Here is a 16164-nt window from a genome sequence, read left to right as displayed (position 1 = left end):
TTTATGCTCTTTGAAGTTCTTGCACAAGAAAGGGGGTCGAGGAGAGCTGTGGAGCCGTCACCTAAGTGAAAGCGCAAGAACTGTGCTTAAAACTTGTGCCAAATACTCCTGGCTGCAGCACGTACTACGGCATTTTCCGGTCACAGGGAAATCAAATTTTTTACAGCCCTCGCACACAGCGCAACACATTTTAGAAATCTGCAGGAAGTGCCATAAGGAAAAGGAAGTGGGTGCGGCTATTACGTTTGAAGTTGTTAAAATTATTAAATTACAGTTTAGTTAAAGCTTAAATTGGGAAATATTTGAATAAGTCAAGATTGCCACAAGTGGGAAGGTTAGCTAGAAGTGTCATATAATAATTTTAAATCCAATAATTGGAATAAAATTAATAATAATAATAATACTAATAATAATAATAATAATGACAATAATAATAATAATAATAATAATAATGACAATAATAATGATAATAATAAAGATAATGATAATAATAATAATAATAATAATAATAATAATAATAATAATAATAATAATAATAATAATAATAATATTAATAATAATAATAATAATAATAATAATAATAATAAAAGTAATAATAATAATAATAATAATACTAATAATAATAGTGATACCAATCAAAATACTAGTAATAATAAAAATAATAATGATAAGACTAATAATAAAAATATTGACAATTACAAATATATAATAACAATAATTATAAAAATAAAAATGATAATAACAATACGACCTTTTCATTTTTAATAATTATAAATTTCATATTTGAACATGTTAATGTGCTGTGTAGCATTACTTTGAAACTTTGACAACATTCAAAAACTATTTAATACTTGTCGAATTGTAAATTTTATATGTGGATTTTATATAGAAATACAAGAAGTAACAAAGGTAACATTAATTGTTCTGAAGACGCCAAATAATTAAGTTTTTATTAAAGCAGGAATTATATTAATTTCGGTCGAATCATCATTTGTACTGTCCTTAAAGGATGGAATTGACCAGCCCAGGATATCCAAAAGATGCCTAAACCTTGCCGAACACTTGGTCTAGGGTATATGCCATTCAGATTGCTTAAAACACAAAAAAATCAATAAAATCAAATTAAACTACATTATTCCAAATTATCATTTAGCTACCTGTAGGTGCAAGATTTATGCCACCAAGCTTGAAAATTAATCGCGCAATTTCTTGGGTGTTTGTCATTGTCTCTGTCATAGGTTGAAAACTTCATGAGCTTATTATATATTAATGCGTCGCCCGCATTTCCAAAATAACTACCCAGCTCTTTTAATGCATAGCTCTCATCTTCACTGCCAATAACAAAACTATCGTAACTAGCAAATCGATTCTCATTGTTGAAATCTGTTAGAATAATGAGTAGTTCATGCCTCTGTTGGGTTGTTATTTGGTGAATCATGTTGAGGCCAATAAAGAACTCGCTATTGGCATCTCCAAAGCCCTCTTTGTACTCTGTCCAGCTGCGATTAAAATTTACTGTTCCATCCAAACGCCTCTGTATAACCATAAATGGAGAACCGTGTCCAATGTTTTCAACCTTACAATGCACCAATATGGGTTCTATGCTTCCCACTTTTATGAGTTGAATATTTTCCAATATGCCAGCATAAAGTGAACACTGGCTGGGCAGATGCTCATGTTCCTCTCTGTACTTGTTTAGAACATATTCCTGTCTTTCAAGTCGTGATTCTTGCTCGTTCACTTTGAACTCTAATTCCGCTATGCGTGTCACCTGATTATGTGTATCTGCAAGCTCAGTTCTGAAATCTACCAAATCGTTGAAGTCAACACTGGCTAATTGAGTTTCTATTTCATTTTCCAGCTCTAATAATTTTTTTTCGTTCTCCTGAATACTTTGTTCATATTCGTCGATCAATCTGTACAGCTGCCAAGCATCCAATTCAGAGTCGGATGAGTGTAAAGTATTTACGTCTAAAGATTGCTCCGAACAACGCGTACTAAGTAGTTGCAGGGTTATCAGCAATATAACAAACTGCATAAAATACATATTCATTTTTCAACACATTTGCTTCAAGCACTTCACTTTCTGATAGACAAATAATTTAAATGAAAACACGACATTCGCAAGCGGCTTTTAAAGCACCCGAAATACTCGAAGTTTTTTATGCCCTAAGTCTCTATGGGGGTCTCTATGCTATGTCATAAGATTTAGCATCCACTGATATTATCAATATTGTCAGACTAACCAGATGCCATCTGAACATTTTGGTTTGGCTGATTTGGATAACTTTACAGAAACTATAAGCCTCAACGGCTTTAAATTGATATTTTCATAGCAATCTTTTAAATGACTTTTTAAAAAAGAATACATTCAAGTATTCCCTATTTTAAATGTTGTCCTATAATACTAAACAAAATACGTATTTTCATTTAATAACTAATGCTATAATAACTTAATGCCTATTTTTATAAAATTTAAACTTTTATTAAAATTAATATTTAGTTTAATAAGGTTTTTAGGGTAAAAGTTCTGCGACATGTATTCAAATAAAATGTATTTCCCATTTAAGGTTAAAAAGGGTATATTGGTTTTTTGCAAATGTTTGTAACAGGCCGAACCGAAACTTGAAGGGTTTAAGGTTTTATTTTAAATTATTTCGTGCGAGTGGGTACATAACGTACTAGTATATATTATACACCTGGGTGCCATGTTTAACCCCTGAAACATTAATCAAGCACACCTGCATTCATGTGTGTATGTATGTTATAGAAGGAATGTAGAATGCTTCTAATGTCAACTTGACGAGGGGTACAGGGTATTCTTAGTCGGGCACTCCCAAAAAGAGCTCTCTTGTTTGCATACGCAATAACTCATACGACTGATAAGATTTTCTATATATATTTTTATGGAAAGAGCATCGTATACCGAGATAAAGCACATTTAAACAATAATGGCGTCATTGACCACCATATGAAATGAAGATAATATATTGTTTATATAGAAAGTATTTTCCGGTATTGTGCACAGTTAGTGAACAATTTGATTAACTCGGTGGAAATATAAGTTCGTCAAGTTAATCAGTGACAGCAAGAAATTCCTCAGGCGCCAGGAGCTGAGGAACTCGGAAAAGCACTTTACGGTTGACTTGCGTTGCAGTCCTTAAGTCCTTTAATTAAAATGCACATCGAGCGAGCTGTGAAGCTTAAATTTGTGGACACGTTTTTACATTGGGTGGACGTAACAAATTTTTTGCTTCCTTTTCAGTTTGGGCAATTTTTCCACAGCTTTGCTGGACGAGCAAATGGAAAAAGTTTTTCAATTTGTTTGACGGTAAATGAACTTTTCTATGGTGCCAAGCCTTTGGCTCTGTGCGTGTGTGTGTGTGTGTGTGTGTGGGAGTGTGTGTGTGTGGCAAGATGAAAATGGCCATTCGAAATATGGCATAAAAGAGGCATTTTGCTATCATAATAAAATTGTAATTAAAATTAAATATAAAATTGGGCAAAAGGATGTGTGCACCGAGAAATGCGGAAAATGCTTTCAAAATGCTAACGAAACATAAAAAAGTTTTGTCCTTATTTTTATTGACTCAATGCTCGAGTGACAAAATAATAGCACTCAAATTTATAGCATGCGATAAATTTTAACAAGCCCCCAGCTCGCCCAGCTTCAAGCGCCACACTAATTGTGCGTTGGTGGACCTGTGGCTGACAAGGGGTGCTCCATAAAAGTTTTTACCAAGCCATTAAAAGGAAAATTCGCGTGTCTTTGAAAATATATCAAACATTTCATGCCTGTTGCGAGGATGCATGCGATTGTATGGGTCGGGGTCGGACTGGGTTGGTGGGGACAAAAGGTAAACGAATTCTAGACAAGACATGGACAAGACAACACTTACAACTGATGTACGTGGGGCCAGGAGCAGGGGCAGCTGCACCACCAGCGGCCGACAGCAGCAGCGGCGGCGGCAGCGGCGTCGACGTCGTCGTCGTTGTTGCTGTGCAGCCCGCAGACATGGCGGCCGTGGCGCCGTTCAGCGTCGTCGCCTGTGGCCCATGGCCATGACTCGGAGCTTGGCCGTGACTGTGGGCGTATGTTGCATACGCGTGGGTGTGGCAGTTGGCCGCGCAGGTCGTTGGCGGCGCCCTGTGCAGATGCAGGCCAATGACATTCACACCGTTCACGTTGCCTGACACGCATACATTTGTAGTTACAGTTACGGGTTACAGTTACGAGTTACAGTTACAAGTTACAGTTACAGTGACAGTGACAGTTACAGTTGCATAGCACACACACACACACAATCACAGCATCAAAAGCATTTGGGGGCTTGGGAAGAATTACAAACAAACAATACACGGAAAAACAACATCGAAAAGAATGCAAGGAAATACAAAATATTCAATATGCGAATAAACACAAATGCGCACGCAAATAATAACACAAACACATACACATACACACTCACGGTTTGCTGGTCAGTCTCTGGTTATGTGTAAGGGTGTGTTTGCGTCAATATATACAGCATTGAAATTTATGTGTGTATGTGTGTGTTAAATGGAAAGTGCCCATAAAAAATAATATTTAAACAAAATTAAACCAGAAAAAACAATTCGTTTTCCCTAAAAAAACAAAATTAATAAAAATCAACAATTAATTAAAGTGCCTTATAATACGATATATATTCTTCGCAAATACAAAGCGTAATGCGGAGTAATATTTATCAACTTAATTAATTATTATGCTTCAAATCGATTTTAAATACATCGAAGAGCCCATATTGAAAACAAAATGTAACAACTATAAGAACAAAAGAATTTGATTTGGAAACAGAGAATCTATTGGGTCCACCATGTCTTATCCAAAGATTTTATGCTTTGGAAAAAAAGTTTTAGGCTTAAAAAACAATTTGCAAACATTTCAAAAAATATAAAATTAAAAAAATGTATATAAAGTTTGAGAAAGAATAAAAACAAAATATATTGAGAAAAGTAAAATTTAAGTTATTGTAAAATAATTTAGATATAAATAAATTTGAAATGCTTCTCAAAATTAATGTAAAAACTGATTTCATATTTCAATACGATATTTCTGGAGTGCTCTATCATGAGTAAAAGGATTTGCTTTGCATCTTTTAATTAAGTTAATAAAAAATTAAAAGAATATTAACTATGCATCATTTAATCTAAAAGACTTCTGCAATGTCTTGAAATAAGTAAATGAAGTCAAAAGAGTGTCAGCCCTACTCTCAATGTCCCCTAGGCTACAAGTTTTTTCCAAATCTGCGTGCATACTTTATTACTCGCAAATCGATTTTAACTCAATTGCGAGAGCCTCCCTCTGTGTGGGAAATTAAAAGTAAAAACCGAATTCCCATTGCAATACAACAGTATGTACTGTTTTCTCGGTTTTCGAAAGTAAAAGGGACTTTGCGTCATTTGAATCATTTATTAAAAAATTAAAAGAAAATTATACGAAAAACTGTAGTAGAATATGCAAAATGTTTTCGACGCAACTTTAATTAGAGTCTGGCTCGACGCCAACAAAGCACTTTAGATGAATAGCTCCAGAGCAGCTCACGCTGATGCACATACGCATCTGAGAATGCTTTTAAATAATAGCAGTAGCAGTCGAGAGTTTGCATATTTAGCATAAGATGCCCCCAGGGAGGAGGCAAAGGCCAAGTGGGAGCGATAGCAGCTGAGCTCGGCCGCACTGAAGGGTGCATAAATAATAAAATAATTAAACAATAAATTGAATGAAATTAGTTTGGCCTCCGGAGAGCTTAGCATGCTGTGCGTATGTATATGTGTGTACATATGTGCCATGTATGTGTGTGTGTGTGTGTGTGTGTGAGAGTGTGTGTGTTTGTGGTACAAGAGTGTGAGCTGACCAAGTTTAGTTGAGCCTGTTCTGTTGTCTGGTGTCTGCATGTTTGTGTTGGCTTTTGTGGACTGTTGAGAGAGTTGCCTGTTGGCCGTTGGCTGCTTTAGACAGCTGCACACACAAAAAGCCACAACGGAAAAACAATAACAAATTATAAACAACTTTTAGCAACAACTACAGCGAATGAGTGAATGAGATACACAATAGAATAATAAGCAGCACAATGTGTGTGTGTGTGTAATAGAGCGAGCTAGCGAGTGAGAGAGGGAGAAAATGAGCTCTACTCACCAATTTTGGCGCTGCCAAATGCATCCTTGAACATGGGCGTAGGCGCCTGTATAGTTGTATGGCCGCCTGCCACGCCCGGCACCGTGGGCGTTGTCTGCTTAATGGCATTGGTCCGGCCTCGATGCGGTGCCGGCGGCTCCCGTTTGCGACGTGGCTGCTCCACGGGCAGCACACGGCGGCGTTTCTTGGGCAACTTGGAGCGTGCCTGCAGCGAACATTTTTTAAATTAGTAACCACATCCTCTGCTTCACCACCGTCTGCCCGAATAGTCACCTGGGTGTGCGAATAGAACATGGAGAAGTTGCTAACGATAACAGGTACGGGTAGTGCTATGGTCAGGACACCAGCCAGTGCGCACAGTGCGCCCACAAACATGCCCGGATACGTTTTGGGCGCCACATCGCCATAGCCCACTGTGGTCATGGTAACAATAGCCCACCATAAGCCCAATGGTATGCTCTTGAATTGGTTATCTGGATTGTCCTGCCAAAGAAATTTGTGAAAAATTAAACAAAATTAGAAATAATATTTAGCATCTGTTTTGCGATATGTTCAAATACCCTTGTTAATAGAATATAAAATACATATTCAAAAAATCAGAATTCTCCATAAAAGTAATTTTATATCGTTACATTTGTACATTTACATTTGTAAAATAAGAGTAAAATCAATATAAATATGATGCAACTAATTTTTAAGTCAATTGATTCTGTCGAAATAGAGTTATAATAAAGTTAAAAGATTTCACTTAAGTTTGCAAGTTTTATGTAGAGTATATTTTCAAAAACTAAAAAGGGTTTTTATAAAAAGTCTGAATTTTCGACAGCATGTTCCTATCGCAACTATAAAATGTTATGGTGATTAAACAGGGGTCGTTAGCTGTTATAAACAGGCTCAAAAGGTCAACGATTTTAAGTACGTTATTGAAATGTTAATAAAATCTAGTTGGTGTTTTTAAATATGCTAGAGTATTTTAACAGTCGTTGAGCCAAAAAACATATCCAGCGAACTCTCCCCTTACAAGCTGCATGGGAAGCTTGTCCCCGCAATGGTCCCATAGCACATGTTCAAACATAATTATGTAGTATACATTTGAGGGCATTGGATTCTGTAAAACAACAGTACAATACACCAAGGAAAATGGCCTATAAGAGGCAGAGCACACAAGAGAGAACTGCAATGAAAGTGTGTGAATTTAAAATACAAGGGATACATAACTTCTGTCTAGATAGTGTCAAACATTTTTGAGTGAAAAAATAAATACTTTAAAATTTATAGCGAAAGTTTAAATTGTACCCAAATCGAACTTTATCTAGGCTATGCAGAATTTATTGAAATTTTGCTAGCTGCAGAACTTACCTGCAACTTTTCCGCATAATAGGCCAAACTGGCAAAGAAGACGATGCCGAGCACGAGGAAGAACACGAGCAGAGTCAATTCCTTGGCCGATGCCTTAAACGTGTGTATAAGGATGCGTAGTCCTGGCGAGTGACGTGTCAGCTTAAAGAGTCGCATTATGCGCACTATGGAAAATGCCTCCAGCAGGCCCGTATACTCGCCCATGCGCTGCATGACATCCGTATAGAAGCTCAACGTGGCCGTAAAGTCAATAATGTTTACGGGAGATTTGATGAACTGCCACAGATTGGGTGAAACCTGGCGAGAGTTGGGAATATATAAATATGCAGAAATTTATATATATATATATATATATATAAGGTCGAGGTGTACACACAATTAGCCTGATGACAACCTCGATGAAGAACCACACATTGCATACGAGCTCGACATAGAAGAAGGCCTTGTGCGGCTGGCCGTAGGTCTCGATCCAGCCGTGCTGTCTGCGTCCATTCTGACCCAGTAGCTTCTCCTCGAGAAACTCGTTCAGGCTGCTCGTGTTTAGGTCGCGTTTCAGACGCTGCCGTTGATGTTGGCCTTTTATGGTGGCAATGGGCGTGGCCTGTGCAGCGCTCAAGTTGCCGCTGCTGTAGCTCGTGTAGTTCGTGACACGAAATGTGGGACCAATACTGCCGCTAGGTGGCGTTATGCTATGCTGATGGTATTGATACTGCTGCTGCTGCTGCGGATGCTGATGCGGCTGCGACTGCTGCACCGGCTGCTGAGGTATGGGCGGCGCCGCCAGCGGATCATGGCCAGACGCAGGCAAGCCGGCGCTGTAGCTGGTGGGCAGGTCCACGCGAAAACCGGGATGGGTTTTCAGGCAGAATGATATCACAGAAACAAATATAAAGAATACCGACATGCCAGCAACAAACTGCAAATATGATATGGTTATTATAGTTATCTGTTATATAGTCATTCTGCTAAAGCTTCACCTTGGCGCCCGTTGAGCTCGACGGCTCATCGAACATGGCCCAAATTTTGGGCTTTAGACGTTGCCAACAGTTAAGCTCGCCGTTGCTTAAAGCCTCCTCGAAGCCAAACAGACGTGCTATTTGCTCCTCCGTGGGTTTCTCATTTTCAATATCTAGTTTATCTAATATAGCTAAGGTGTTCTGCAATATAATAGGCAGCTCTTGATTGTTTAAAGATCTATTCCTTGGCATTTGGCTCGGCTACTCACTTGCGTATCGCGATGTATGCTATAAGTTGACCAGCAGCATGGTTCTACCTGATTCGAATCGAGTCCCCAGAACTCTAGCTCCTCCTCAAACAGAGGGCCACAGACGTCTGTCGGATAATGCAGCTTACCAGTTCTGAAAATAAATAAATATTAATGTGTTTTGAATATATATATATTAATATTTATTTTCTTGTTATAATTTTTGTTAATGCAATATGTTATTATATTTATAATTATTTTGAAAAACCTTAAACTAACTAAACTTTATAATGTAAAAAAATATCTAGAACTTTTCAAATTCATATATTTTATACCACACAACAGAAGTCATTAAAAGATCGCTGGAAAAAAACGTAACTGGGGCAATATAATATAAATAAATAATTTAATATTTAATATTTGTTCTACGATTTAAATCGCCGTAAATGTCAAATTAGGGAATTGAAACAATTTAAATCAAATTATTTATTTCAAAAATTTAACTAATTTAATAATTTAATATTATACTGTTAATATTCAAGAATATTATTCTAAATAGAAATATATATTATATTTTTAAACTAATTCAAATTCAAAATATTCAATTAAAAATCTTGAGAGAATGGCGAAACTAATGAAACTTTTTCATGATTGAAGCAAAGAGAATGCACTTGAGTCACAATGGCATATTCAATGCATATGCATGTCGGGTAAATTCATGGCTGACAACCTCATGTGTGTCCTCCGCCCCATGGTCTTGCCGAAACCCCCATTGTTTCATTATGACCTCTGCAGGTGCAAAAAAAAAAAACAACTAAGAAAAAAATAACTCTTTTTGTTTTCCGTGTGCAAATTGCTGCAAATGGTTGCACGTGCGTGCGGCATGATGAATAATGGCGGGGCTGGCGGGCAACCAAGGACAGGCGCTTGTCCGCAGCGACTGGCCAACTTGTAATACCATATCAGCTACTGGACAGCCGTTGTCGGCCATGGACCGAGTGCAGCGACTATTCGAAATAAAAGTAAACGTAGCTCTTGCCTCGCCTCGCCTTGTTTTATTTTATATTTTTTCCCATGCTCTGGCTGACGGCCATATGCGGCATGTGTCCGCCACATGTGCATCCAGACTGTCCTTTTTGTGCATATTTTATGCAACTTTTCTTTGCAACCTTTTGTTGCGATGCTTTTTGCCAGCTCCAAATCATTTCGTGCCCCGAATGTTGAACGGTGAATGCCGAACAAAACAAAAAAAAAAGAGGAGAAGAAAAAAATTAAGCTAAAACCCGAGCTACGGCCCAAGCGAGTGCTCAAGGCCATTATGAATGCGGGTGGACATGCGGACATTGCGGGTTTTATTATGCGCATCGCATCATCCTTCAGGCACGCCCATTTTACGTATGCCCATATACGCCCCACTCCGGCAAACTATTTGATCTGTCCGACTGCAGTGCACCTTTTTAATTAAATGGATAGCGCAATTGAAAGAGCTTTTCGTACTTTATAAAGCATTAATATTTAGCTTCTCTACATATTATATTGAAATATTATAATATAACTTTGTAGATCTCCTATTATGGAAAGAGATAGAAAGAGGCATCTTCCACAATAGCAAGTAAAAAATATAAAGAATTTATCAGAAGGACATGTTGAGTTGACATAATAAAACTTAGCAAAGTCTGTGCGCAGAATATGTGAACATTTATAGGAGTTAGACTTTACATTTTGTGTTTCATGCTGTTTGAATAATTTTTAAAGATGGTATTTTATAAAAAAAAACTATTTGCATGAGAAGCGCATAGAAAGACAGCAAATTCTGATTTGCACAAATAAATAAAACTTAAATGTAAAATATAGCTAGAGGTCAAATCGTGATTTAATGGCTATGCAAGTATGTAAAGTATGTTGTATACACACATCTACAAACTTTGGTTTTATTTGCAATATTCATTTCTAAGCACAATTTTGTTTGTGTCTTAGTTCCCTTTTTGCGCCATAAATATTAAATCCTTTTAAAAGGAAGAAAAAATACGTAAATTGGTTTATAAATTGCAAAAAGCTTCTGGCGTGTACCTAATTCGATTGCTCAACCGTGGTGTATATATATAAATATTTAAATATGCATGTTAGAGAAGGTAACCCTCATTTTAATTTTGTTGCTGTTATTTTTGCACGGAGTGCAACGCTTTGTTGTTGCTTCTTCGATGTTATTTTGCCGAGTTGCAGTTAATTGAGTTGGAAAAACTGTTTGCCAGAACCCCTCTGGCTTGTCACCCCAATAGTCGACATGCCCCTTAGATCTATATATATAAATATATATATATATGTATAGCAATGAACATAGATGGTAATGAGGCTAAGTTACTTTCAACAACTTTATTTGCACTTGCAGCAGGTGGGGTGCAGTGCGAGGGGGCGGCGGGGAAAAACCTGTCATTAATCTTGAGTAAGTTAAGTTATCAAGAAAGCGAGATAGAAAACCTAGCTAACTTTCAATTAATCTTTGCCAACTAATGAGCGCTGGCTTTTTAACAAAAAAGTGCCAAAATTTTGATAAACTTTACCGCCAAAAAGTTGAGATTTATGACTGCTTGTATTTAGCTTGAGGTACATAATTAAAATTGAAGCTTGCTCCTTTTTTTGTGTCTAAGGTAACAATAAGAATAGCCAAAGATTAATTACCCTGGCTAATATACTAATTAAATTGCTCCCAAGGTAGCTATAGCTGTAGAGATGAAATCATCTGTTCTGAGACAGAGCTGAAAAGTTGGAAGTGATAAATGGCAAATTGGAAAGGTTTCATATTTTCCTAGTATATTGAATTGAATAACGAGAGAGAAGGGCTTCGGGCAGCCGAAGATTTAATGCCCTTGCAGACCCAACCTTTTCATAATGCTCATAGTGCTTTGCCCGTATCTAAGAAGCACAGGGAAAATAGTTTGTGCCAAATATGTTTAGATATCTTGAAAAACAAAAAAGTTTTTCAAACAAGAACCTATGGCAGATATATGATATAGTGGTCCGATCCAGCTGGTTTTGACATATCTACTGCGTGCAACAGAAAGAGGAACTTCTTCAAAGTTTCATAAAGATAGCTTTAAAACTGAGAGACTAATTCGCATAGAAACAGACAGACGGGCAGACGGACTTGGCTTTATCGACTCGGCTGTTGATACTGATCAAAAATATATATATACTTTTTGGGGTCGGAGATGTCTCCTTCTATGCGTTAAACATTTCACGATAAAATTATAATACCTTCTGCAAGGGTATAAAAATAGTCAGTATTATATGGGAAAATGGAAGGGCAATGTTTGGGAAAAAATTTTAAGCGATTAGAATTTGCATATATTTATATATATAAATAGTCAACAGCTGATAACAGAGCAGCGAAGCAAGTAAAGCTTATATATATAAATGGGAAATATATATATATGTATATAATTAATATATATATGATTAAGCGCTATGTATGGGAATATATATATATAAATAGCGCATAACCAGAGGCATGGTGGATTGATGCGCCATCAGCTATCAATTAGTCTTACAGATTTAAAGCTGTGAAACGGTTGGCAATCTCGGATTAAATAAAATGAAAATATACCTTATATATATATTATTGGAAGTGTTTATTATGGCATTGTTAGTGCAATCAAATGAACATTCCACAAGTGGCTGGGTATGTGCCTTATAAATAGTGTAAACAATATATTAAAATTTAATAGTATTCTCTACATTCGTCGAAGGACTCTAAGGAAAACGATTTGCAATGTGAACTTTACTGTTATAAAGTTGTTCAACCGCTTCTAAGCCATGCCATCTCTATGAGAGAAAAGGAGGAAAAATTCTCAGAGTTACAGAAGAAAATAGATGATCAAGATGCAATTATCGCAAACTTAAAGGAGGTGATCAGACAAAAAGAGTTGCAAATGGCACAGCAAATCAACCTGACTGCCGCATCTAATGAAACCATTTTAATTCAGAATGATTTTCTGATTACAATTAAGAAGCAACTCGCCCTAAATGAGGCTCAAATAACTAAAATGGAATCTGAAATAAAATCGAAAGATTCTCAAATTGATAAGAAAGATAAAGAAATAAAGTTATTGCAATCTAAGAACAGCTCACAACTTGAAAACCTAATTAAAGCGAACACTATGCCCTCAAGCTGTCTGGGAAAATTGACAGATATCTATACGATTAAGGTGCCCAACTTAGAGCCCTTCCTCGTGCCCTGTGACTCGAAATTGGCCGACAACGGATGGACTGTCATTCAGCGTCGCGTGGATGGAAGCGTGGATTTCAATCGCGACTGGGACCAATACAAGGTCGGTTTCGGTGATTTACATGGAAGTTTCTTCATAGGACTAGAGAAGTTATACCATATGACAGTATCACAGCCCTACGAACTATATGTATACCTTGAGGATTTTGAGAATAACACACATTACGCCAAATATAGTCACTTTTTAATTGGCAGCGAGAATGAGTCGTACAAGCTAAATAAACTTGGAACTTATTCTGGAAATGCTGGTGATTCCTTAACTTATCATTTAAATGTGAAATTTTCAACACCAGAACGTGCTAATGATGAGAGTCCGAAAGCAGATTGTGCATCCTCTTTCAAATCGGGTTGGTGGTTTAAAAATTGTTATAATTGGTAAGTGTTTGTAGAAATATTATAAATATTAATTTAAACAACCTGCTAATTGTCTTGAATTTGTAGTAACCTAAACGGGCAACATGTTAACAAGTTTGTTGAGGGTCAGGGTCGTGGCATTGAATGGAGGAACTGGCATACTAATCCGCTTAGATATGTGCAAATGATGATAAAGCCACAATCTAATTAAATAAAAATGCGTTCCTTTGTTTACTTCAATATTATTTTTTAAATATATTGGGTATCTGATATAGAATATAATTTCAACTTTTAATCAATATTTTTTATTTTTATTTTTCAGAATATAACATCTCTTCACAATCTCATTTTCAACTAAAAAATAGAAATATCATCCTCATCACACTGATTTTTGTTCCTTAATTTCATTACAATATTCAGTAAGCGTATTATTAAAAACCAAACTATATCTATTATTATATCTATTAGAGACAGGCAAGCTATGCCCCTACTCATAGCTGGGAATGCTCCCGGAGTTCGTGGAAGAAAAGTTTTTTTAGGGGGAGAGAAAGTTCGGTGGAGAAAACGGGATACAATCCATTCTAATTTTTGCACAGTACACGAAAAAAATTGTGCATTAATTTGCTTAGTTTGTTGTGCACGTAGGTAGGAATAGGGGCGATAATTATTATAATGGTAGAAAAGAAGAATCTATGTCGCCAGCAGTCAACCGAGTATGGTTAAGATATTTTGAAAAACTTTAAAGTTTTCCATACAACAACTCAATTTTCGACCGATCGTTTCTGTGGCAGCTATATGATATAGGGGTCCGATCCAGCTAGTATTGACAATTGTACTGCGAGCAACAGAATGAGGGACTTCTGCAAAGTTTCATAAAGATATCTTTTAAACTGAGAGACTAATTCGCATAGAAACATACAGACGGACAGACGGACTTGGCTATATCGACTCGGCTGTTGATACTGATCAAAAATATATATATACTTTATGGGGTCGGAGATGTCCTCTTTCTATGCGTTAAACACTTCCCGACAAAATTATAATACCCTCTGTAAGGGTATATAAAATAAGTTAAAGTACTTGGTGGTTTTATGCTGACATTTTGCATAATCAACTATAAGAACTTTGGCTTAGATATGCAAAGAAACAAGAATCGATCGTATTATATCTGCGCCTTTTTTGTCTGGCATACAAACAGATAGACAATAAAAAGTAGCTTTTTTTAAAACTCAATAAAAATTCGAATATCTTATTAAGGAGTTGAAAGAATTACTGCATTAACATACGCTGAAAGGGTTTATTAGATGCTAAATGTGACATAATAAACAATTAATTAATTTATATTTTCTTGCCTCACCTGTAATAATTGAGTATTTGCGTAAAGACTCCGGGATGACGATCGAAGAAATACTCGTTGAGCACCGGATCATAATTGGCCAGGGCTTCGGTCAGACGTGAGAGGCGCGTTGCGGGTATTTTCTTGAGCGTCGCCTTATAGGTTTCATATCTGCAACGAGTGGCAAGAAGAGGGTCAGATAAATTTAAATGGATTTGCATAGAAATTAACTGCACTACGCATACGCCCTGTTAGCCCATACAAACTGCCATAATAACTTTACAAATTACCATTGCCATAACTCTCTGTCACTGTGTGTGTGTGTTTGTCTGTCTCTTTCTCTGTGTTTGCTTGACCCTTTCGCTTTAGCCAGTCGAGCCACAAAAAATTCTACCAAACACAATTCGGTTCGGTTGGGGTTTTTCTTCTAAAAAGTGAGTGATAAAAAAACCCACAGGACGGGAAAGCACAGGACGAGCTAAGTGTAAGTAAATCCAGCTATAAGCCATTTGCATACATTTCGACATTTCTGCTGACCTTTTTTGATGTTTTCTTTTTCTTATCCTTTTTTATTTTTGCTACATATTATCCACAGATTCTTTCAATGCGCATACATATACCGTTTGCTGCCCTACATTTAAACCTTTCATAACTTTTGAGTTATATTAATTTGCAAAAAACGTATTAAAGATAAATTAGCTGAAACGTTTTTCATTAGATGAAAAAAACTATATATTCTTGTATATCCTTAAATCGAACTTTTACATAAAAAATCAAAAATGGTTTCAATTCTTTATTGCTTTCATATTTGAAGGTATGTTGTGTATACTGCTAAAATCGCACGTAGATACCCTACACATAAATACTCTTCAATCACCCAATCTACACCTGGATAATGCGTGCCACAATGTCGCACAAGTCCGTCAGAAATCGAATTGAATTTCCGACTCTCGCAAGATATAATCAAATTCAATTAACGTAATTTCCAACAATTTATTTTAAATTTAATTTCACATTTATAACCCAGGACATGTGATGCTGGCCGCGTAAATAAACCCGCCCAGCTCGCGTGAAACGCGCTGACATCCTGCGATCTGCGCCCAACCTCCGAAATGCACTTATATTCTTAATGTCAAATTGTTTTTATTGGATAAATTAAATATTTCGCGCCACTGTTAAAGGCAGGCGGCAACAGCAATGGTAATAAGTAGCACCAACAAATGGGACCCGACGCACAACAATTGCCATTAAAGTTTATCGAGGCCGTTTGATTATGGTAATTGACCATGACACAACGGTCGGCTATCGACAAGTGGACAGGCTCCAAAAAAAATAAAAGGAAAACACAAGTTTGCGTACACCACAAAAACTTTCTTTCATTTATTTTGGCATCAAATTAGTTTTTGTGATTGCTTTTGCGAGCCCTGATTTGGGCTACGCTGCGTATGTGT

At 36.6% G+C, this 16164-nt stretch overlaps 3 protein-coding genes across 6 annotated transcripts in view; 1 reads left to right on the top strand and 2 right to left on the bottom strand.

The window, feature by feature from the left end:
• Shawl (Shaw-like) overlaps positions 1–16164 on the bottom strand; it is a 94625-nt gene that overhangs the window by 24037 nt on the left and 54424 nt on the right. For all 4 annotated transcript variants that reach the window (XM_064698116.1, XM_064698118.1, XM_064698119.1 and 1 more), the window contains 7 exons: positions 14735–14884; positions 8760–8892; positions 8512–8691; positions 7911–8450; positions 7535–7831; positions 6449–6658; positions 6176–6380 (listed from right to left, as the gene is read on the bottom strand). In XM_064698116.1, coding sequence (XP_064554186.1) covers positions 6176–6380; positions 6449–6658; positions 7535–7831; positions 7911–8450; positions 8512–8691; positions 8760–8892; positions 14735–14884 — 1715 coding nt within the window. The remainder of the gene's footprint in view (positions 1–6175; positions 6381–6448; positions 6659–7534; positions 7832–7910; positions 8451–8511; positions 8692–8759; positions 8893–14734; positions 14885–16164) is intronic.
• On the bottom strand, positions 811–2083 carry LOC135439398 (microfibril-associated glycoprotein 4-like). The gene is made up of 2 exons (XM_064698124.1): positions 1158–2083; positions 811–1091 (listed from the first exon to the last, which is right to left on the bottom strand). The coding sequence occupies exons 1-2, from the start codon at positions 2051–2053 to the stop codon at positions 965–967; spliced, it is 1023 nt and encodes a 340-aa protein (XP_064554194.1). The 5' UTR covers positions 2054–2083; the 3' UTR covers positions 811–964.
• On the top strand, positions 12460–13678 carry LOC135439399 (ficolin-1-like). Its single transcript, XM_064698125.1, has 2 exons — positions 12460–13398; positions 13465–13678. Exons 1-2 carry the CDS (start codon positions 12563–12565, stop codon positions 13586–13588), a joined length of 960 nt encoding a protein of 319 aa, XP_064554195.1. The 5' UTR covers positions 12460–12562; the 3' UTR covers positions 13589–13678.

The sequence above is a fragment of the Drosophila montana genome, unplaced genomic scaffold, assembly GCF_035044405.1.
Source record: "Drosophila montana isolate Dmon_TW-CO22-7 unplaced genomic scaffold, ASM3504440v1 contig_402_1, whole genome shotgun sequence".
In the NCBI taxonomy this organism is placed as follows: Eukaryota; Metazoa; Arthropoda; class Insecta; order Diptera; family Drosophilidae; genus Drosophila; species Drosophila montana.
The sequence above is the reverse complement of the archived record's forward strand: the minus strand, read 5'-3'. Positions and strand labels throughout refer to the sequence as shown.

What these genes read in the sequence shown, in the direction of transcription:
- LOC135439398 (XM_064698124.1), bottom strand. Translation starts at nt 2,053, where the DNA reads ATGAATATGTATTTTATGCAGTTTGTTATATTGCTGATAACCCTGCAA. An exon ending in CATAAATCTTGCACCTACAG is followed by an intron (nt 1,092 to 1,157) that starts GTAGCTAAATGA and finishes TTGTGTTTTAAG; the next exon opens with CAATCTGAATGGCATATACC.
- LOC135439399 (XM_064698125.1), top strand. Translation starts at nt 12,563, where the DNA reads ATGAGAGAAAAGGAGGAAAAATTCTCAGAGTTACAGAAGAAAATAGAT. An exon ending in TTTAAAAATTGTTATAATTG is followed by an intron (nt 13,399 to 13,464) that starts GTAAGTGTTTGT and finishes TTGAATTTGTAG; the next exon opens with TAACCTAAACGGGCAACATG.